This window comes from Oncorhynchus gorbuscha, linkage group LG23 (assembly GCF_021184085.1).
Source record: "Oncorhynchus gorbuscha isolate QuinsamMale2020 ecotype Even-year linkage group LG23, OgorEven_v1.0, whole genome shotgun sequence".
Taxonomy (NCBI): domain Eukaryota; kingdom Metazoa; phylum Chordata; class Actinopteri; order Salmoniformes; family Salmonidae; genus Oncorhynchus; species Oncorhynchus gorbuscha.
This window is the reverse complement of record NC_060195.1, coordinates 10,014,091-10,036,456: the sequence shown is the minus strand read 5'-3', so window position 1 is coordinate 10,036,456 and position 22,366 is coordinate 10,014,091. Positions and strand designations below refer to the sequence as shown.

Here is a 22,366-nt window from a genome sequence, read left to right as displayed (position 1 = left end):
CAAGATCATATTGTACAGCAATTTCATCCGGTAACATGAATACAAAGCCGGCGAGAGTTGGTTAGAATAGGATGGGGAAGACTGTGTAACCAATAGAGAGTCAGAGTCCCGAGAGTGGGAACAAACATAGTCTGTTCCACGGTTGGGTAAACAAGCAAGTTCATAGTCAACAAAGCACGCAGGAGTCATGAGACAAATAGAATGAAGCACAAGAAAAATATATATAATGACTTGGGGCTAGACATTGTAAGTTCAAAGGGTCACCTACCCCAACAAGATATCTTGACAGGGTAGCACTCTATGAGTCCAGTAGGCTGTAAAAGTCTGAGATAAATTCAACAAAAAGTAGTTCTATACTAGTTTATTATAGTGTTTCTGAGTAAGCTTACATAATAAACATCACAAGTTAATTAGCCTTCGTTAAAATTATGATCAGTCCAAATGTATGATACTTCGCAGGAAAAACGTATCTGTATCTGAGTTCTGTAAATTGGATTGCTTTCCCACTAACGTCAGGTCCATTTTAGTTAGATTACACGGTTTAGTAGATTAAGCAAGTTTTAATCCTGTACTTTAATCATTGTTATGCTACCACCTACTGAATGTACAGTGTTCATAAACCTCTGTTTCTAAAGGGTTCCACTAGGTACCACAGCCACAAAGTCAAACTGCCATTATGGTAAAAATTCATGAAAACACAAATTAGCTTTTTGGTCTTAATATAAGGTTGGGGTTAGGCATAAAGTTAGCAATGTGGTTAATGTTAAGCAATGTGGTTAACATTTTAAGAAGATAAATTGTAGAAATAGGCGGGGTTATGGCTGTGGCTGTGGCTGTGGTAACTCGTGACGACCGTTGCTTAAACATCTGCGTCCATTTCCTGGACACAATGTCCACGATTTCAAAACCAGGATTACGAACGAAATGCACAATATTCTATATTTTTGATCGCATTATGGCAGGATTACATGTTTTTTTGTATTATTATTATTATTATTGTGAATGCCTTTATAGGGCTACGTTTCCTTGAAGTCCCTGTGCGCATGCGCTTTGATCCCCTCCTGTTTAAAAAAAAAATCAGACGAAAATGGCTACCTTTCTCAGTTAAACCTCTGTCCTAGAAGATTAAATAAAGATGAAATACCCAGCGCATAATGTAAACCAGGATAAAGTCAATAGCCATGGAATATAGGGCTTAGAATGCATCCGTTTGTATCATGATGTTGTGGCGGTCAAGATTGGAAAATCTATCCGTTTCATATTTAACCCATTGCATTCCATGATCCGCCTACAAATTAGGTTTGTGATTTTCTCGTTTTTATGTTCTCAAAATGTACTTGCAAATGCAGCAGTTTTATTTGTGTATTGCATTGTAGTAGCGCTCATTGCCTCATTATACAGCTGTTGTATTTTTGGGTTTGTAAACGCATAATAGCGAGACACTACTGTATGTTACATATTGCATTAGCACCGGATATGGTTTTGTAACACAATAGCCTGTTCGAATTGAACAAGATGTTAGCAAATATAATAGATACTTTATAACATATTTATCACATGGTGTTGTGATGTGCATCACCAAATTAGCTTTTTATTTAGTTTGTGTGCGCGTGCGTGCGTGTATGTGTGTGTTTATGTGCATGCACGCAATTCTGTGTCACACATACCAATGCTGAACCTGCTTCCCTTTCATGTGTACCCCTCAACAGAAAATGATGCACCAAGTCACTAGCAGCAGCAATGACTATTGCATGAGTGGCCTTGCAGAGGAATGTCAACACCCAACAAGCCACTTTGACTTATGTAGCTCGCAATCCAACAAATTCTACCCTTCGCCCCCACCCCCTACTCTACAGCTGCCTCGCCCTAACCTACCCACTCTTCCACAAGGCATGCACAAACCCATGCCGTGTCAAATGCAACAAGAGACCCAGAATGAGTTCCACCCTCAGACAGTGAGGATCCGAGGGCCCAGTGAGGCTCCAACTGGGACAGAGAGCTCCAAGAAAAAGAAAGGCAGCGTTGTCAAATCCGGCCGTAGAGGGAGACCCTCGGGGACCACGAAGTCAGCCGGTTACCGGACAAGCACTGGGCGTCCGTTGGGGACCACGAAAGCTGCGGGGTTCAAGACCAGTCCCGGCAGGCCTCTGGGTACGACCAAAGCGGCTGGCTACAAGGTTAGCCCTGGCAGGCCTCCTGGTAGCATCAAGAATCTGGCTCGGCTCAAGAAACTGGAGTACGGGAGCTGTGATGGTACCAAGAAACTAGACTTCAGTAACTGCGTCGGCGGAGCCAAGAAACTGGACTATGCCAGCTGTGATGGTACCAAGAAATTGGACTATGCCAGCTGCGAAGTGGCACCTTTCCCTTACACCCTGATGCAGAAACGAGGCTTGCGTGAGCCTACTGGCAAAATGCAGGAAACTAACGAGTAGTTATGCCTGCGTCTCGTATCTATTGCCTAGAACTCATATTTGAGTGCTTGTCCTAAAGGATATTGATGACCAGAAGGGACTCGTGTAGCCAAAATATGGGTTGACTTTTGCATAGGTCTGTCACTGGCTACCTATGAATGGCTCCTCCTCGCTTCATTGTACTCTGCTGATATCGTCACCATTTAATCTGTCCCTATCCAAAGACTGAAATCGCTCTCTTTTTTCCCCAATACGTTTATCTTATTTTACAGAGATTGCATGATGAGACATATAATACAATCAATATACTTCAGCTAAACAGGAATGAGAGAAATATCCTACTATTCGTCATAATCTTTTCAAATGCTAGCTGTCTGGAGAAGGGTTGTTGTTTTGTTCAAATGTTTAAATATCTGATCTGTTTTCTTCATCTGTTTATGTTATGCTCTGATATAATGTGCTTTATTATTAGTGGTCTATTTGTCCTTCTGATGTTTTCCACATTGTAAAATGCATCGGGAGTAGAAAACAGCACAAAACAAACTAGCAAAACGTGAATCTTAAGCTTCTCCCAGAGTGCATGTGGCTGTGTTTGTCTTTTTGTGTTGTCTGGTATGACATGTATTTCATTTGTGTTTATATGCAGCATTGTGAGACTGGATTCAATGCGGTATAACATTGTTATAACACAGTTTCTGTCTTTTCGTTTGAACTGTGCATCTGAAAACCTCTCATAATACTTATTTGACGACATAGCAATGGTTATTTCTAACACTTTGTAAATATGAATAGTTTTTGTCTTCTCAATGTACTGTATTATTCTTTGTTCTTACACGGTAACTTATCACCTGAAAATGCTACGTGGTGGAGTATGTGTAACGACATTGTAATGTATGTATGAGCCCCCCCCCCAAATAATGAAATGGTCATTACAAAATGATCATATTGTCTTGACTGATATTTTAAGGGTGTATAGTGTTTTGACAATAGCATAGACAATTGTGTTTGTAAAGTGCAGACAAAGACCTATGTACATCTTATCATATCATGGGGTCCAGGGCCCACTATGGGTCAGTGGACCCCACCTTTATAAAACACTGATTGCATGTCCAACTATTCTTCAAGATAAATATAAGGAATTCTGTTTTAATCCTGACATTCACATCCTATAATGTTTCTAAGGAGATATATGTACATAAACATGGGTATAGTGTATTACATGGGCCTAGAATTACATATGGCCTGTATTGTGAATCTCATAGTCCTGAGAAACCAATATTGAATGAGGAGAAAAGAACAAGACATTTCATATAATTTCAATATAAAAACATTGGGCCACGTTGAAAAAAAAATCCAATCTAATTTTCTTATTGTCTGGGCCTCTGACATTGCATGTGCCTTTTCTTCGCTCTACGGTCTCCAGAGTGACGGCTTCGCAAGGTTACAAATCGGCAGATTGGTCATCAATGAAGAGAAGCTTGCCTATCAGGTAATATGATTAATTAGAATTGGCTATAAAATAATGTCTGTAGCCTATTTGACAACTGTCATTTCGATGTAGCAGTTGTGTGCATTGTGCAAAGCGAGTTTATTACAGTTGCGGTAGGCCACCACTGCAAGTATGGCGAGCCTTTTGTGTGGCAACTATGCAAAAGGCGCATTCTCCTTATAAACTGTTGTTGTTATTTCAATGCGAATTTATTGCAGGATACGTGGGGAAAACTGATAGGCATTTAGCCTAAATAACAATATTCTATTACATTGCACCTCATTGACAGCATGATGTCAAAGGGTTCGACTCCATTTGGAGCTTTGCCCCCACCATTGACATGTTTTTGACGCGCCATGACCTATTTTCTCTGCTGTCAGGCAATATGGCGCATAGTCTATTTTAAAACTTTGACCAGGCCTCATCCGTGTGCGCTGTTTTCCGGTCGAGCACATTCGAACTATTGATCCGCATTCGTTGTGGCCACAGATTCGTCTCTATCTTTCTGCTATCCAAAATGGAGGAAACAAGTTACGCCTTTGTTGGGATAAGGAAACCAACGGCGCAATGGTTGATCAGTGAGGCATACCTTCCCCTCACATAACCCCATAATAAATAGTATTATATTATCTAGCCGAGGGTTTCGTGTATGTTGGCTAAAACACAAAGGGGATATAGTAGCCTACATCATAGCCCCCGCTTTTATTTGAGATGGTGCACCTGGACTTGTCTGCGTGACTGTAGAGTAGTGTGATCTAGTGACTGATAGGGTGAGAGTGCCACGGCCCGATGTGCTGTGAGCTGTGATCCGCGGCTCCGCGGCCGGGGGGTTGGGTGGCTGTGCGGATTGGTTGCTCAGCTCTGCTCGCCAACACAGCCAGTTAGTCGAGCAGGGTTTGTTTTAACATAACCAGAGGCACAATTCGACAGCCCGCAAAACAACCATGTAGTAAATATGAAATTGTAATTGCTAGGGACCAAGGTGATATAGGCTACACTGACTTTTGATGCACTAAAATGGAAGGCTAATTATATTTTGTCCATTGATGACTCTGTTTTGTTAAGGCTGATGAGATAGTACAGGAGGTGAAGGGGAGAGAATGAGAGATGTGGGTCTTTCTTGGCCTACTACTACCGCTGCTACTGCTGGGATTGTGCAGATCCGCTTTCACAAATCGAAAAAAACATACGCTTCATGCCCCAATCTGAAATACCCGCAGTTGGCGTTATTGTGACCGACCTCCAAATGGTAAGATTCTTGCGTTTTTAAAAAAATCAGACGATGTTTTTAAACGTTTTGAACCGCCCTTTGTGAGTTCGAATGGGAGCTTCCTATATCGGTTTATAGGCTCTGTGTAGGCAATTTGTGTGAACCATTCTGTATGATGTCTTTGACTGTATTGACTCCCCTACAGTCAGGCAGGCTGTCAGCGTGAGCAATTTTGCACACTTCTATATTTTTGTGTGTGTTTGCGATCGTTCTATTTTGATAACAAAAACAGAACGAGTAGATATGATTCGATTTTGTGAATGGGGCAGAGCACACCGGTCGCTCGCTGTGTTTTCCTGATCGTTTTGTCTTCTCTGCTGTCACTACGGACGGCCTTCAGAGGGAAAGCCATGCAATGCCGTCTTATCAGTGTAGGCTATGCGGTGCATGGCGGTAGTCTTTATTTCTGTTATTGTCGCGTGGAATTTGAGTTGTTATTTAAAGACAGGCAGTATGTTTATGTAAATTCTTGCGTTTTTTCACACTTGTTTTGTAACATTGTAGCAATTTCAAACAGTGAATGAGCCTGAACCATATGAATTGACCACACTGTAGCTGGATAAGAAAAACCTGGTTGTTTACTAGAAGACTTACCTTTTGTAACATTCGACCACCCTAATGTGCATTTCCTTTTACTACGACAGGAAGGAGCCATGACAACATGAATCGGTCATACAGACGGGCTGTAAGGGGCTGCTCAGGCTCAGCATCAGCCACAGTGTACAGCTCAGGCCAGCCAGAGTTGAGGCCCCCCAATGGCCTCTCAGTTTCTGCCACTTCCTATGGAAACCAGTGTAACAGCAGCACCAAGCATGGTTCAACAGACCAACTGTCGGCGGCCATGCAACTGTCAACCTCCGCCCTCAAACAGGCACCTAGCTACGTGTATAACCAGGCAGAGAAGGAGAGGCCCAACTGCTACAGTCCTCTGCTGAGGCTCCAGGACCTCTCCACTATGGTACACAGACCTGGGTCTGATCTGGGAACCGGGCCCCAGCCTAAGGATCTCGACGCCAGGAAGCATTTACACTCTCACAGCCCAGTGGGAGTCTCTAGTTTTGGGGCTCGCCTGGTCCGACTGCCCCCCTCTACTGGAAACGAGGAGACAGAACCCTCTGAGGATTCCATGCGGGATCAGAACGGTTTCTCTCCTGTTAGTTCTGATAGTTTGGAACGCTGCTCCCCCATCCCCAATGGATACCTGCATTTTGAGTCCACCTTGTTTGACAGTGGGGACAGGGACGATGAGGAGGATGAGGAGGAAGAGTTGGTACCTTTTCAACAACACTCTTCTAAGTCCGCCAGAGACAGAACGGTCACAGACCCTAACACCACCTCTGGTTCAGGGGTAGGCCATAACGGCACATACAAACCCTCTGTTCTCAACCTGATGTCTAAGAGTCTGTCTGAACTGGACCCTACTCTGAGCCCCAGTGCACTGCCTGACATGTCCATGGGGGATGGCTGGAGTATGGACCAGGACTCTGACAGTGACAGTGTGATGACAGGAGACACACATGACCATGGTCTCATCTCACCTGTTGGAACCAACTCTAATGTGAGTTTCCTCTCTTACTGATAATAATAACAATAATAATAATAACCTTTGGGGCAGATGCATCCTGGGTAGCTCTCAAAATATGTCTTATCTGATGTTATCTACAGTTCTGTAAATACTGTGTAATCTCCTGGAACAGTATTTGTCAAGGAGACAATCAAGGAGCTAATTATCAAAATCCAGAAAAGAGACACTAAATTCTGCAACCACTTAATAGGAAGCGATTCCCAAACCTTCCATAACAAAGCCATCACTTACAGAGAGATTAACCTGGAGAAGAGTCCCCTAAGCAAGCTGGTCCAGGGCTCTGTTCACAAACACAAACAGACCCCACAGAGCCCCAGGACAGCAACACAATTAGTGTTGCTGTCCTAATGAGAAAAACAAAAGATAATTACTTGACACATTGGAAAGAATTAACAAAAAAACATAGTAAACTAGAATGCTATTTGGTCCTGTGACTGACCCAAACTTAAGGAAAGCTTTGACTATGTACAGACTCAGTGTGCATAGCCTTGCTATTGAGAAAGGCTGCCGTAGGCAGACATGGCTCTCAGGAGAAGACAGGCTATGTGCTCACTACCCACAAAATGAGGTGGAAACTGAGCTGCACTTCCTAACCTCCTGCCAAATGTATGACCATATTAGAGACACATATTTCCCTCAGATTTCACAGTCCCACAAAGAATTCAAAAACAAACCCAATTTTGATAAACTCCCATATGTACTGGGTGAAATACCACAGTGTGACATCACAGCAGCCAGATGTGTGACCTGTTGCCACGAGAAAAGGGCAACCAGTGAAAAACAAACACCATTGTAAATACAACCTATATTTACGTTTATTTATTTTATCGTTTAGATTTTGTATACACTATATGCTGATCGACCATGTTTCACATTTTGGATTTTAGATTGAAAAAGGTTTTGAACTGTCAGAGGGATGATCCTATACGTGTAGTAACGTCTTTGTTTTTGTTCAGCCCAACAGCCCAAAGAAGAAGCCCCTCCCAGTAGTGCAGTACTTGGAGGGAGATCTGGTCTGGGCCAAGTTTAACCGCCGCCCCTGGTGGCCCTGTAGAGTTACCATAGATCCTCTGGAGGGGATACACACACGCATGAAAGGTGGGAAGTTGTATTATTGGTGTTGGATCTAAACTTATCACAAGGTTGTCAGCGCAGAAAGCATTGATTTAAAAGTGAGAAGGAAGGGAACCTCTCCTCTGGGTTCTGTGGGGGAAGGAAGGGAAGTTCTGTAGGGGGAGGAAGGGAAGCTCTCCTCTGGGTTCTGTGGGGGGAGGAAGGGAACCTCTCCTCTGGGTTCTGTGGGGGAGGAAGGGAACCTCCTCTGGGTTCTGTGGGGGAAGGAAGGGAAGTTCTGTAGAGGGAGGAAGGGAAGCTCTCCTCTGGGTTCTGTGGGGGAGGAAGGGAACCTCTCCTCTGGGTTCTGTGGGGGAGGAAGGGAACCTCTCCTCTGGGTTCTGTGGGGGAAGGAAGGGAACCTCTCCTCTGGGTTCTGTGGGGGAAGGAAGGGAACCTCTCCTCTGGGTTCTGTGGGGGGAGGAAGGGAACCTCTCCTGGGTTCTGTGGGGAAAGGAAGGGAACATCTCCTCTGGGTTCTGTGGGGGAGGAAGGGAACCTCTCCTCTGGGTTCTGTGGGGGAGGAAGGGAACCTCTCCTCTGGGTTCTGTGGGGGAAGGAAGGGAATCTCTCCTCTGGGTTCTGTGGGGGAAGGAAGGGAACCTCTCCTCTGGGTTCTGTGGGGGAAGGAAGGGAAGCTCTCTGGGCTCTGTGGGGGAAAGAAGGGCTCTCCTCTGGGTTCTGTGGGGGAAAGAAGGGCTCTCCTCTGGGTTCTGTGGGGGAAAGAAGGGCTCTCCTCTGGGTTCTGTGGGGGAAAGAAGGGCTCTCCTCTGGGTTCTGTGGGGGAAAGAAGGGCTCTCCTCTGGGTTCTGTGGGGAAAGAAGGGCTCTCCTCTGGGTTCTGTGGGGGAAGGAAGGGCTCTCCTCTGGGTTCTGTGGGGGAAGGCTCTCCTCTGGGTTCTGGAAGCTCCTCTGGGCTCTGTGGGGGAAAGAAGGGAACCTCTCCTCTGGGTTCTGTGGGGGAAAGAAGGGAAGCTCCTCTGGGTTCTGTGGGGGAAAGAAGGGCTCTCCTCTGGGTTCTGTGGGGGATATAACAGCAAGAGAGAACCACCTTGATCTTATACATGTTGTTGATTTTCACTCCAAAGTGGACGTAGTTTGTGGTATATAGCATGAGGGGTCATCCTCAGACAGTTATCTATAAACTACTTCAACGCAATGTATCAGCCTGACAGCTTACTTCATCTTTGTGTAATGGCCAACAGTTAGAATATTATGAGCCCTGTTCTTTTGATCTAGTTAATATCATAATTTACCATTCATAATATATATATATATCAATGTTGAAACAAGTTGTCTTTGTGTAATGGCCAACAGTTAGAATATTATGAGCCCTGTTCTTTTGATCTAGTTAATATCATAATTTACCATTCATAATATATATATCAATGTTAAAACAAGTTGTCTTTGTGTAATGGCCAACAGTTAGAATATTATGAGCCCTGCTCTTTTGATCTAGTTAATATCATAATTTACCATTCATAATATATATATCAATGTTGAAACAAGTTGTCTTTGTGTTTTCTGCTGTTCCAGTCCCCAGTCGTCGTCCTTGTCGTATGTATTACGTGGAGACTCTGGGGGAGATGGCAGACCATGCCTGGGTACCTGGGAAAGTTACCTACCCCTTCACAGGAGGAGAGCAGTTCACAGACCTGCCTGTGCTGAGACGGAGAGGGAAACAGAGGGAAAAGGACTACAAATACACAGTAACTAACTACAGACAACTGTCAACTTCTGTTGGTTTTAATTTAGATCGCATTGTGTGTTGCTGTTTAGTAGTGATATGTTTCAAGTCCCAAATCACTTTTGTTGTTGTAAAGGTACAGAATAGTTTCGTTGCGTGTCTCACAAAACATATTTGGAAGATTGTACTCTAATACTGTCTATTCCACAAACTGTATACTTTAGACAGTTTTCCGCTTTTCTCCTGATGGCTTTTATCATCTCTCCCCTGTAGATACCCAAGCGTCTGTTTGAGTCGTGGAAAGTCGGTGTGCTGGAAGCTGAGTTTCTCCTACCTGACCTGCTGAAGAATACTGCTGTCTCTTCTTCCATGCCCTCTAACAGTGAAGAGCGGGTGTCCTTTCCACTGCCTGATGAAAAACCATCCGAGGCCCCCTCTTGTTCCTCCTCTATGCTCACTGCACCCCCCTCCCTCAGCCCTCCCCCCAACAGAAACAAACATCCCCCTGCTGCCGACCTGGCCGAAGCGAACGACAGTAGCAGCAAAAATAAACCCTGCCAGAAGAAGAAGAGGAGGAAGGGTTTGGCGGAGATCTTTGGTCATATAGGTGGAAATCCCACAGAGTCACTAAGCATCCTAGACTTGGCCAACCAAATGCCTGCTGCCACAGCTGATCCACTGAAAGAAGAAGATCCCAAGGACTCTCCATACGCAGACCTGGATTCTGTACCAACCATTGTGCGTCCCAAACGGTCTGAGAAACCTGCTAAAGAAGACACAGAGAAACCGTCTGAACCCTCACAAGAGGAGGCAGAGAAAGGGGGCAAGAAGGAACGGGCTACTCCTCCTGAAAAGACCAAAGACAGGCATGTGGTCATGGTGGTTCCTAGGCATGTAGTTCCTATATCCTCATCCCCAAATATTTTAGTAAACAAATCCCTTTTCAAATACAGAACTACAAAAAACACAAATGTTTTACAGTCAAAACAGAAGTTGGGCAGCTCTTCTGAACTGAAGAATATAAATGCTCTTGATAAGCCCTCTCTGCAACTCCCTGTCAGCAGACGTCTGATGACCAGGGCCCTGAAAGCAGAGGAAGAGACAGATCTCAAACAGACTCTGCTGGCCTCAAGCCAAAACTTGACAAACGATAGGCTTAATGCACATTCTTCTGACGACGATGATGATGATTTGAGCGATATTGTTCAGATCAGAACAGAGTCGTCTACTAGCAGGGATTCTTCACCAGACAAAACCAGATCCTCTGCTAGCTCTCCTAAAAAACAGCCTGAGTCTGATTGGAAGCACCTCCACAACGGCTCGTGGAAAAACTCAGAAGATATGACTCCAGGGTCCAGTAAGCCTGTCATACCCTCTATTAAGGTCAAGGAAGAGAACATTGTCTCAGACATATCCTCCTGTTCTTCCTCCACCTCCTCTCTCTCTCCCATGGACACTTTCCAGGATGTCAAGGAGCTGTCATTCAAATCCCTAGTGAAGGAGGAGAGAGACTCTGGGGAATCTAACACTAATTTTAAACCTGAGCCTAATTACAAGTTCAGTACTTTCCTGATGCTCCTGAAGGACATGCATGATACCAGGGAGAAAGAGGGCAAACCCCTGACCATGCCTCCCTCGCAAGCCCTCATCCAGGAGGAACCCATGGTCATAGCCACTGTCCAAGCACCAGCCGACACCCTGAACGCTGCTGCTGGCGGGGACTGGACACCAACGGGGACCAAAATCCAAAACGGCCAGCATGCGAGCTCGCCAACACCCAAGAGCACACCGGCCAAACCCAAGTCCAAAACTAAACCCATCATGAAAAACGACACATACAAACTTGAAGGGAAAACGGTGCTGGCTCAGATGGTGGCGAACGCGGTGGAGAAGCAGCAGCGGAGGAAGCCGAGGCCTCCAGCCAAACTCCGGGCCACCATCGCTGGTCTCTCTACCGAGTTGGCCGACCTAGCCTGGGGGAGGGAATTTGTCTCTGGGAACGCTGACCTGGCCGAGCCTGGCCTCAGCCCCCCTCGTCTTCCTCCTGTCCCCTCCGCCGTTGACTCCTCATCCTACCTCGACAAGAGCCCGGGTACCAATGTGGCCCCTAAGAAGCGCTGGCAGACGTTTGCTCAGCAGGGGCCGGTGAAGCCTGGGAAGGATCCAGGGGATCCGGGTGGGGTGGCCTCACCGCAGGGGCTTGCGGAAGTGAATGGGGTCTACAGAGACTGCCAGGGAGGGACACCAGACCCCATCAGCTCCCCTGATCTAAACCTGGGGATGGAGAAGCAAGATGACACATCAGGTAAGACTTGAATAGGTTTCAGTACCAGCAGTGTTTTATGTTAGCTTTTTATTTTTAGAGATTGATTTGATTGATTGATTATTTGTTCCCACAGCACATTCTGAAAGCAAACGGCTGAGGAAACCCAGCAAAAGACTGCTGGAATCCACAGAGGAGGAACAATTCTTCTCCCCGAAGAAAAAAATAAAGAAACCTCTGGAATCTTCCAAAACTCCTCCGAGCCATTCTTCATCCCCAGCCCTGCTAATGTACACCTCTACACCCAACCCCACCCCTCTCCCTACCTCTGGGGAGTCAGCCAGCCCCTCCACTGGCCCTACCTCTGGGGAGCCAGCCAACCCCACCCCTGGCCCTGCCTCTGGGGAGCCAGCCAGCCCCACCCCTGGCCCTACCTCTGGGGAGCCAGCCAGCCCCACCCCTGGCCCTGCCTCTAGGGAGCCAGCCAGCCCCACCCCTGGCCCTGCCTCTGGGGAGCCAGCCAGCCCCACCCCTGGCCCTGCCTCTGGGGAGCCAGCCAGCCCCACTCCTGGCCCTAACTCTGGGGAGCCAGCCAGCCCCACCCCTGGCCCTACCTCTGGGGAGCCAGCCAGCCCCACCCCTGGCCCTGCCTCTGGGGAGCCAGCCAGCCCCACCCCTGGCCCTGCCTCTGGGGAGCCAGCCAGCCCCACCCTGGCCCTACCTCTGGGGAGCCAGCCAGCCCCACCCCTGGCCCTGCCTCTGGGGAGCCAGCCAGCCCCACCCCTGGCCCTGCCTATGGGGAGCCAGCCAGCCCCACCCCTGGCCCTGCCTCTGGGGAGCCAGCCAGCCCCACCCCTGGCCCTGCCTCTGGGGAGCCAGCCAGCCCCACCCCTGGCCCTGCCTCTGGGGAGCCAGCCAGCCCCACCCCTGGCCCTGCCTCTGGGGAGCCAGCCAAAACCCAGACCCTAGCAGGGCTGAAACAGAGTCTGTCTCAAGATGTCCTCCACCGCGTTATAGAATCATTATCCAAACAACCCCCAGCAGTGACCTCTTTCTCTACTGACTCATCATCCGATGGGGCAAACCCTCCTCTGCCCTCTGGTAGGCAGACAGTCAAATGTTTTTTCTCCAAAAACATCTCTCATGGCGATGCTGTCTTATTTAATACAAGAGACAGATATATTATATTGGGGAAAGTAGCTCCGTTGGGGAAAGTAGTTATGATAATGAAAACAAATCCTCCTCATATTTTCAGATACAGTAGATTTGGGGTATTTAAATGTCTGGTCATTCCCCAGACCCAGTATCCCTGGAGAGGAAGAGGCCAAGGAAGCCGTCTCACAAGGTCCTGGAATATACCATAGAGGAAGTGTCAGTCAGTCCTCCAAAGAAGAAGGAGTTTAAGAACCAGAGTGTACAGACAGACGTGAAAACAGAAGTCAGGGACACTCAGGTAAGGCTGAATGAACTAATCAACAGCCATATTAACAGATCTATACTGCTACAGTGCCACTCTGAAACGGGTCTAATTACAGTACTAGTCAAATGTTAGGACACAGCTACTCATTCCAGGGGTTTTCTTTATTTTTACTATTCTCTACATTGTTGAATAATAGTGAAGACATCAAAACTTTGAAATAACACATATGGAATCATGTAGCAACCAAAAAAGTGTTAAACAAATCAAAATATATGTTATATTTGAGGTTCTTCAAAGTAGCCACCCTTTGATGACAGTGTTACACACTCTTGCCATTCTCTGAACCAGCTTCATGAGGTAGTCAACTGGAATGCATTTAAATTAACAGGTGTGTTTTGTTAAAAGTTCATTGTAATTGGAGTTTCTTTCCTTCGAATTGTGTTTGAGCCAATCTGTTGTTACAAGGTAAAGGTGGTATACAGAAGATGGTCCTATTTGGTAAAAGACCAAGTCCATATTCTGTCAAGAACAGCTCAAATAAGCGAAGAGAAACCACAGTCCATCATTACTTTAAGACATGAAGGTCAGTCAATCTGGAAAATTTCATGAACTTTGGCTTCAAGTGCCATCGCAAAAACCATCAAGCGCTATGATGAATCTGTCTCTCATGGGGACCGCCACAGGAAAGAAAGACCCAGAGTTACAGTGCCTTGCAAAAGTATTCATCCCCCTTGGTGTTTGTTCTATTTTGTTGCATTACAACCTGTAATTTAAATGGATTTTCATTTGGATTGTATGTAATGGACATACACAAAATAGTCAAATTTGGTAAAGTGAATGGAAAAAAATACCTTATTTAAAAAATATAATTTAAAAAACGGAAAAGTGGTGTGTTTATTCACCCCCTTTGCTATGAAGCCCCTAAATAAAATCTGGTGCAACCAATTACCTTCAGAAGTCACATAATTAGTGAAATAAAGTCCACCTGTGTGTAATTTTAGTGTCACATGATCTGTCACGTGATCTCAGTATATATACACCTGTTCTGAAAGGCTCCAGAGTCTGCAACACCACAAAGCAAGGGGCACTATGAAGACCAAGGAGCTCTCCAAACAGGTCAGGGACAAAGTTGTGGAAAAGTACAGATCAGGGTTGGGTTCTAAAAAAAAAAAAATCTGAAACTTTGAACATCCCACGGAGAACTATTAAATCTATTATTAAAAAATGGAATGAATATGGTACCACAACAAACCTGACAAGAGAGAGCCGCCCACCAAAACTCACGGACCAGGCAAGTAGGGTATTAATCAGAGGCAACAGAGAGACCAAAGATAACCCCGAAGGAGCTGTAAAGCTCCACAGCGGAGATTGGAGTATCTGTCCATAGGACCACTTTAAGCCGTACACTCCACAGAGCTGGGCTTGAGGAAGAGTGGCCAGGAAAAAAACATTGCTTAAAGACAAAAATAAGCAAACGTGTTTGGTGTTTGCCAAAAGGCATGTGGGAGACTCCCCAAACATATGGAGTAAGACTCTGTTCAGATGAGAATAAAATGTAGCTTTTTGTCCAAGGAAAACGCTATGTCTGGCGCAAACCCACCTCTCATCACCCCGAGAACGCCATGTTTTTCATCGGCAGGGACTGGGAAACTGGTCAGAATTGAAGGAATGATGGAGGGCTCTAAATACAGGGAAATTCTTGAGGGAAACCTGTTTCAGTCTTCCAGAGATGTGAGACTGGGACGGAGGTTCACCTTCCAGCAGGACAATGACCCTAAGCATACTGCTAAAGCAACACTTTAGTGGTTTAAGGGGAAACATTTAAATGTCTTGGAATGGCCTAGTCAAAGCCCAGACCTCAATCCAATTGAGAGTCTGTGGAATGACTTAAAGATTGCAAGACACCAGCGGAACCCATCCAACTTGAAGGCGCTGGAGCAGTTTTGCCTTGATTAATGGGCAAAAAATCCCTGTGGCTAGATGTGCCAAGCTTATAGAGACATACCCCATGAGACTTGCAGCTGTAATTGCTGAAAAAAGTGGCTCTACAAAGTATTGACTTTGGGGGGGTGAATAGTTATGCACGATCAAGTTTTCAGTTTTTTTGTCTTATTTCTTGTTTGTTTCACAATTTTTTTGTATCTTCAATGTGGTAGGCATGTTGTGTAAATCAAATGATACAAACCCCCCAAAAATCTATTTTAATTCCAGGTTGTAAGGCAACAAAATAGGAAAAATACCAAGGGGTGTGAATACTTTCGCAAGCCACTGTACCTCTGCTGCAGAGGATAAGTTCATTCGAGTTAACTGCACCTCAGTAATTTCAGCCCAAATAAATACTTCAAGGAGTTCAAGTTACAGACACATCTCAACATCAACTGTTCAGAGACTGCATGAATCAGGCCTTCATGGTCAAATTGCTGCAACGAAACCACTACTAAAGGACACCAATAATAAGAAGAGACCTGCTTGGGCCAACAAACATGAGCAATGGACATTAGACCGGTGGAAATTTGTCCTTTTGGTCTGATGAGTCCAAATTTGAGATTTTTGCTACTTTGAGGGATCTCAAATATAAAATATATTTAGATTTAACACCTTATTTGGTTACTACATGATGCCATACGTTATTTCATAGTTTTGATGTCTTCACTATTATTCTACAATGTAGAAAATAGTAAAAAATAAAGAAAACCCCTTGAATCAGTAGGTGTGTCCAAACTTTTGACTGGTACTGTAATTTCTATAACAGGTAAAGTCTGTGAAGAAAGAAGGGCCTGTATCCAGTGTGACACCTCCAGAGAGCATGGTTTCTCTGCAGGGCTCCTCTCCTGCCCGGCCCTCTAGCCCTACGGTGCTCCTCACCCCCAAGGAAGAGACCGAGAAGATCAGTCCTGGGGTGGGAGGAGAGAGACACACCAACGGAGAGAGGACACCCAAACCTGAGGTCAGCATAAACTACCTTTTCAACCTGTGTGAAAAGATGACTAGTTTCATGCTATGATGTCAGCATTCACCTGTGGTATAATTGTACCAGTGCTGTAAAACAGGGTGCTAAAACCCCTACAACGTAACCAATATTTTGTGTAATAACACCTCCTCCAGGTGTTCTCTCCTGGTCTGAATGACAGTTTCTCCCTACCCGGTGAAGGGTCCCTGGTCTCCAGCACTAAGAAGAACACAGCAGAGAAAGGAGGAGCTGCGTCCATGAAGGAGAATGTCTGTCAGGTAGGTCAACCAACAACAAGTCACAACCTTTCTATTTTGTAGAGGCAGGAACAGTACAAAATAGCTCTTAAGTTTGATTTCCAGGCTTTCTCACATTAGTTCAGAAATAACTGTTCCTAATAGCCGGGTGATGAATGAGATTTGGGAGTACTGACTAAAAATATGTGTGTGTGTGTGTCTTGCAGGTGTGTGAGAGGACAGGTGAGCTGCTGCTGTGTGAGGGCCAGTGCTGTGGGGCGTTCCACCTGCAGTGTATCGGCCTATTAGAAGCCCCTAGAGGGAAGTTCATCTGTTGTGAATGCACTAAAGGTGAGTCTCTACCTATCCCTGTACACCTGTCTGTCACTTTGCATTTGACTCATTTAGCGGACGCTCTTATCCAAAACAACCTACAGGAGCAATTAGGTTTTAGTGCCTCGCTCAAGGGCACATCGACAGATTTTTCACCTATTCGGCTCTGGGATTTGAACCAGCTACTTTTCGGTTACTGGCCTAACGCTCTTCAACACCACCTGGCACCATTCTAATCTTACAGGAGCCATGTACACCTGGTGCAGCCTCACCTATACACATATTCACCTTGGCTTAACACTGTTACTGAATTCTTACACCTGTACAGTGATACGGCCATGCTCATAGACCATATCTCTGCATCTGACAGAGGTATTCTGTATCAATACCCACAACTGTATGTAAGCTGCTTTGGTGTATCACAAAGCTCAGAGTGTATCTTTTCCATTGCAGGGATCCACACGTGCTTTGTGTGTAAGAAGTCTGGCGACGGTGTGAAGAGGTGCATGGTGCCTGTATGTGGGAAGTTCTACCACAACGAGTGTATCCTGAAACACACACCCACCCAGCCCCAGAATAAAGGGGTTCGCTGCTCCCTCCACGTCTGTCTGTCCTGCCACATCTCCAACCCCCTCAACCCCTGCATTTCCAAAAGTAGGTTCCAGTTCCACTCTGCTTTGATAGAACCAGGGGTAAAGTAGAATTCATTTCTACCCGGTACCTCCTATATGGGCATGCTTGCACCAACATTTGTGCACTATTAACTCAATAGGATCTCTGTGGGCGTAGTCGTAAAGATATGTCATTTCACTTTTAAAATGTATGACCCTTTTATTGTGGCATAAACACAACCATGTTTTCATCTGATTGTCCAACAATCACTTCAAAAGGTCTCCTTTACTAGGCTACACCCACACGTTCACACAACCATGTTTTCATCTGATTGTCCAACAATCACTTTAAAAGGTCTCCTTTACTAGGCTACACCCACACGTTCACACAACCATGTTTTCATCTGATTGTCCAACAATCACTTTAAAAGGTCTCCTTTACTAGGCTACACCCACACGTTCACACAACCATGTTTTCATCTGATTGTCCAACAATCACTTTAAAAGGTCTCCTTTACTAGGCTACACCCACACGTTCACACAACCATGTTTTCATCTGATTGTCCAACAATCACTTCAAAAGGTCTCCTTTACTAGGCTACACCCACACGTTCACACAACCATGTTTTCCACGTTCCGCTCGCAACATTCAGTGTTTCCAGCCTCCAAACTGCCGTGAGTGGAAATGGACATCTGTAACACAAAATATTTGCCGATTGTCATTAGGCCGGAATTTATGTGTGTACTGCTGTCCTCGTGTCTCTGTGTCGGGCCGCTCATTTCTTTGCCTTGGCAAAATGTGAGTGTTCTCGTCGAACCACATCGCGTTTAGGAGCGTAGGCCACCTACCTACCTCCCCGTTTTCTAGCCCATTTGCTCGTTTTTGTATGTCTCTGACACGAGGTAATGATCACGTGGTGTAATAATAGCATACACCCAAACAAGGGCACTGCGTTCATCCACCTCTGGCCTGCTCGCCTCCCTACCACTGAGGAAGTACAGCTCCCGCTCAGCCCAGTCAAAACTGTTCGCTGCTCTGGCCCCCCAATGGTGGAACAAACTCCCTCACGACGCCAGGACAGCGGAGTCAATCACCACCTTCCGGAGACACCTGAAACCCCACCTCTTTAAGGAATACCTAGGATAGGATAAGTAATCCCTCTCACCCCCCCCCCTTTAAGATTTAGATGCACTATTGTATAGTGACTGTTCCACTCGATGTCATAAGGTGAATGCACCAATTTGTAAGTCGCTCTGGATAAGAGCGTCTGCTAAATGACTTAAATGTAATGTAAATGTAATGTAATGTAATGGTAATGTTAATGTAATGTAAATGTAATGTAAATGTAAATGTAAATGTAATGTAATGTAAATAATGAGCCTACAGTTTTCTTGCCATTTTCTTTGATTGTTGTGATGGGTTCATGTTCTACTGGTACGGCGTACCCACTATTTATTTTGCCCTGACGCCGGACCGGACCGCCTTACTTTCACCTCTGGACACAACAAAACATGATAAACAAATGGCAGGCGACCCCACCCACACCCAGAGGCCTTGAAGCCCCCTCCTTCCAAATGGCAGGCGACCCCACCCAAACCCAGAGGCCTTGAAGCCCCCTCCTGCCAAATGGCAGGCGACCCCACCCAAACCCAGAGGCCTTGAAGCCCCCTCCTGCCAAATGGCAGGCGACCCCACCCAAACCCAGAGGCCTTGAAGCCCCCTCCTGCTGCTCAGAGACTGTCATTTTCTACAAGAAATCTGCCTCCAGAAATAAGAGCTTCTCCCAAGTGGGTGTGACACGTACTCCTGTTGCCTGCTGCACTGCTGCTTGGATTCCACCTGGCGATATGTTCATCGTCTGTCCTGGCCTGTTTCCTCCTGTCCTAAACCCCCCCCTACCCTTCCTCTCTCTCCCTGGCCTGTCTCCCTCTCTGTTCACCGTCTGCCCTGGCCTGTCTTCCCCTGTCCTCCCACCCCCCTACCCTTCCTCTCTCTCCCTGGCCTGTCGCCCTGGCCTGTCTCCCTGGCCTGTCCCCCCCCTACCCTTCCTCTCTCCCCCTGTCTGGTACAGGTACCCCCCCCCTACCTTTCCTCTCTCCCGAGCTTTTGCTTACCTCCAGTACACAGGCACTGTTGGGGCTCTGAACTTACAATGGCCCCAAGTTGTCATATATTTGTAAAAAAATATTGTGCTTTTTGCTATTTGGACATTTTCCTCATGAGTCCTGCGTACTTAGTTGACTACAAACTTTCTTTACCAAACCGTGGGACAGACTGTTTGTTCCCACACTCGGGACAATGACATTCTATTGGTTATACAGACATCTGGCCTCCCATCCTATTCTAACCATCTCTCGCTGGCTTTGTATTCATGTTACCTGATGAAATTGCTGTATAATATGATCTTGATGCCATCTGATGCACATTCAGATGTCATGCTTAAACCACCTGACCAAGTCCAAAAGTAATGGGACTCTCTAAATCTTTCTCAGATTATTACCAATCCCCCAAGGTATGACTCCAAACACCCAGAAAAGCCTACACTCCTTTATGTTGTCCTCACAAATAATCCTGATAGGTATCAGTCTGGTGTTTTCTGTAATGACATTAGTAATCCCTGTATGACAGCTTGTGTTCGTAATGGCTGCTCAGTGAAATAACCTGTCCTGATTTGTAGTAGACGCTTGCTAAAAAACTTTAATGAGCAAGCCTTCCTTCATGAACTGGCCTCTGTAAAATGGTATAGAATCAGCTTGATCCCCTCTGTCAAAGATGCTTGGTCCTTCTTTTTTGATATTTTCAGTGGTAATGAGAATTAAAAACAGGTTCAACCCCTGGTTCGACTGATTTTGCAGAGTTACTTCAACTCAACAATTACGTTTGGCGAAAGGCTCGGCACAAACATACTCAGGCTGACTGGCTCTCGTTCAGGCAAATGAGAAATAAGTGCCAAAGTTAGTTACTTTAAGGAGCAGTTCTTTCTCTGTGGGTCTAACCCCAAGATGTTCTGGAAAACGGTTAAAGACCTGGAGAATAAACCCTCCTCACAGCTGCCCATGTCCCTTAATGTTGATGTGGTTGTTACTGACAAGAAGCACATGGCTGAGCTCTTTAATCACCACTTCATTAAGTCAGGATTCCTATTTGACTCAGCCATGCCTCATTGCCTATCCAACATTTCCTCATCTCCCACCCCTTGCTGCCCCTATCATCACTAAGCCTATCTCTGACCTTTTTAACCTGTCTCTCCTCTCTGGGGAAGTTCCCATTGGTTGGAAGGCAGCCACGGTGGGTCCTTTCTTTAAAGGGGGAGATCAAGCTGATCCTAACTGTTACAGGCCTGTTTCTATTTTGCTCTGTTTCTCCAAAGTTTTGGGAAAACGTGTCAATAATCAACTGACTTGCTAACTTGATGTCTGTAGTTTTCTCTCTGGTATGCAATCTGGTTTCCGCTCAGGTTATTGATGTGTCACTGCAACCTAAAAGGTCCTAAATGGTGTCACCATTGCCCTTGATTCTAAGCAATGTTATGCTGCTATTTTTAATAACTTAGCCAAAGTTTATATGGTAGATCATTCCATTCTTGTGGGCCGGCTATGGAGTATTGGTGTCTCTGAGGGGTCTTTGGCCTGGTTTGCTAACTACCTCGAGTGCAGTGTATAAATTCAGAAAATATGCTGTCTCAGTCACTGCCTGTCACCAAGGGAGTACCCCAAGGCTCGATCCTAGGCCCCATGCTCTTCTCAATTTACATCAACAACATAGCTCAGTCAGTAGGAAGCTTGCTCATCCATCTATATGCAGATCTTGGTCTTATACTCAACTGGCCCTTGTGTGAATGTGTTAAATGCTCTACAACAAAGCTTTCTTAGTGTCCAACAAGCTTTCTCTGCCCTTAACCTTGTTCTGGACACCTCCAAAACAAAGGTCATGTGGTTTGGTAAGAAGAATGCCCCTCTCCCCACTGGTGTGATTACTACCTTTTGAGGATTTAGAGCTTCATACAAGTTCTTGGGAGTATGGCTAGACGGTACACTGTCCTTCTCTCAGCACAGAGCAAAGCTGCAGTCCCAAGTTAAATGTAGACCTGGTTTCCTCTTCATAACCGCTCCTCTTTCACCCCAGCTGCCAAACTAACCCTGATTCAGATGACCATCCTACGCATGCTAGATTACAGAGATGTAATTTATAGATTGGCAGGTAAGGTTGCTCTCGAGCGGCTAGATGTTCTTTACCATTCGGCCATCAGATTTTCCACCAATGCTCCTTATAGGACACATCACTGCACTCTATACTCTTCTGTAAACTGGTCGTCTCTGTATACCCGTCGCAAGACCCACAGGTTGATACTTATTTATAAATCCCTCTTAAGCCTCACTCTGAGATATCTACTGTAGCCCTCATCCTCCACATACAACACCCGCTCTGCCAGTCACATTCTGTTAAAGGTCCCCAAAGCACACACGTCCTTGGGTCTCTGTTATTTTCAGTTCGCTGCCGCTAGCGACTGGAACGAGCTGCGAGAAACACTCAAACTGGACAGTTTTTATCTCAATCTCCTCATTCAAAGACTAAATCTGGTCACTCTTACTGACAATTGTTGCTGCTTTGCGTGATGTATTGTTGTCTCTACCTTCTTGTCCTTTGTTCTGTTGTCTGTGCCCAATAATGTTTGTACCATGTTTTGTGCTGCTACCATGTTGTCTTAGATCTCTCTTTATGTAATGTTGCCTCTCTTGTCATGATGTGTTTTGTCCTTTAATTTTTCTACTTTTATTTTGAAATCCCAGGCCTCCGTCCCCATAGGAGACCTTTTGCCTTTTGGTAGGCCTTCACTGGAAATAAGAATGCGTTCTTTACTGACTTGACTAGTTAAATAATTAAATAATTAATTAAATAAAATAAATAAAAACCGTTGTTCAGCCACGGCACATTGAAACATAAAATATTAGTTTTTAATGTTCCCGTTGGTAGGATCGTCTTAATTGTAGATCG

At 45.6% G+C, this 22,366-nt stretch overlaps 2 protein-coding genes across 2 annotated transcripts in view; both read left to right on the top strand.

Annotated features, from left to right (window-relative positions):
* The first annotated feature begins 1,002 nt into the window (after positions 1 to 1,002).
* LOC124010812 (UPF0461 protein C5orf24 homolog) lies at positions 1,003 to 3,354 on the top strand. Its single transcript, XM_046323492.1, has 2 exons — positions 1,003 to 1,299; positions 1,710 to 3,354. Exon 2 carries the CDS (start codon positions 1,713 to 1,715, stop codon positions 2,433 to 2,435), a length of 723 nt encoding a protein of 240 aa, XP_046179448.1. The 5' UTR covers positions 1,003 to 1,299; positions 1,710 to 1,712; the 3' UTR covers positions 2,436 to 3,354.
* Positions 3,355 to 9,429: 6,075 nt separating this feature from the next.
* Positions 9,430 to 22,366, top strand: part of LOC124011600 (histone-lysine N-methyltransferase, H3 lysine-36 specific-like) — a 47,290-nt gene continuing 34,353 nt past the window's right edge. The window contains exons 1-10 of the mRNA XM_046325052.1: positions 9,430 to 9,579; positions 9,831 to 10,423; positions 10,619 to 11,862; positions 11,957 to 12,479; positions 12,521 to 12,921; positions 13,119 to 13,273; positions 15,993 to 16,187; positions 16,346 to 16,468; positions 16,654 to 16,777; positions 17,213 to 17,413. Coding sequence (XP_046181008.1) covers positions 9,430 to 9,579; positions 9,831 to 10,423; positions 10,619 to 11,862; positions 11,957 to 12,479; positions 12,521 to 12,921; positions 13,119 to 13,273; positions 15,993 to 16,187; positions 16,346 to 16,468; positions 16,654 to 16,777; positions 17,213 to 17,413 — 3,709 coding nt within the window. The remainder of the gene's footprint in view (positions 9,580 to 9,830; positions 10,424 to 10,618; positions 11,863 to 11,956; positions 12,480 to 12,520; positions 12,922 to 13,118; positions 13,274 to 15,992; positions 16,188 to 16,345; positions 16,469 to 16,653; positions 16,778 to 17,212; positions 17,414 to 22,366) is intronic.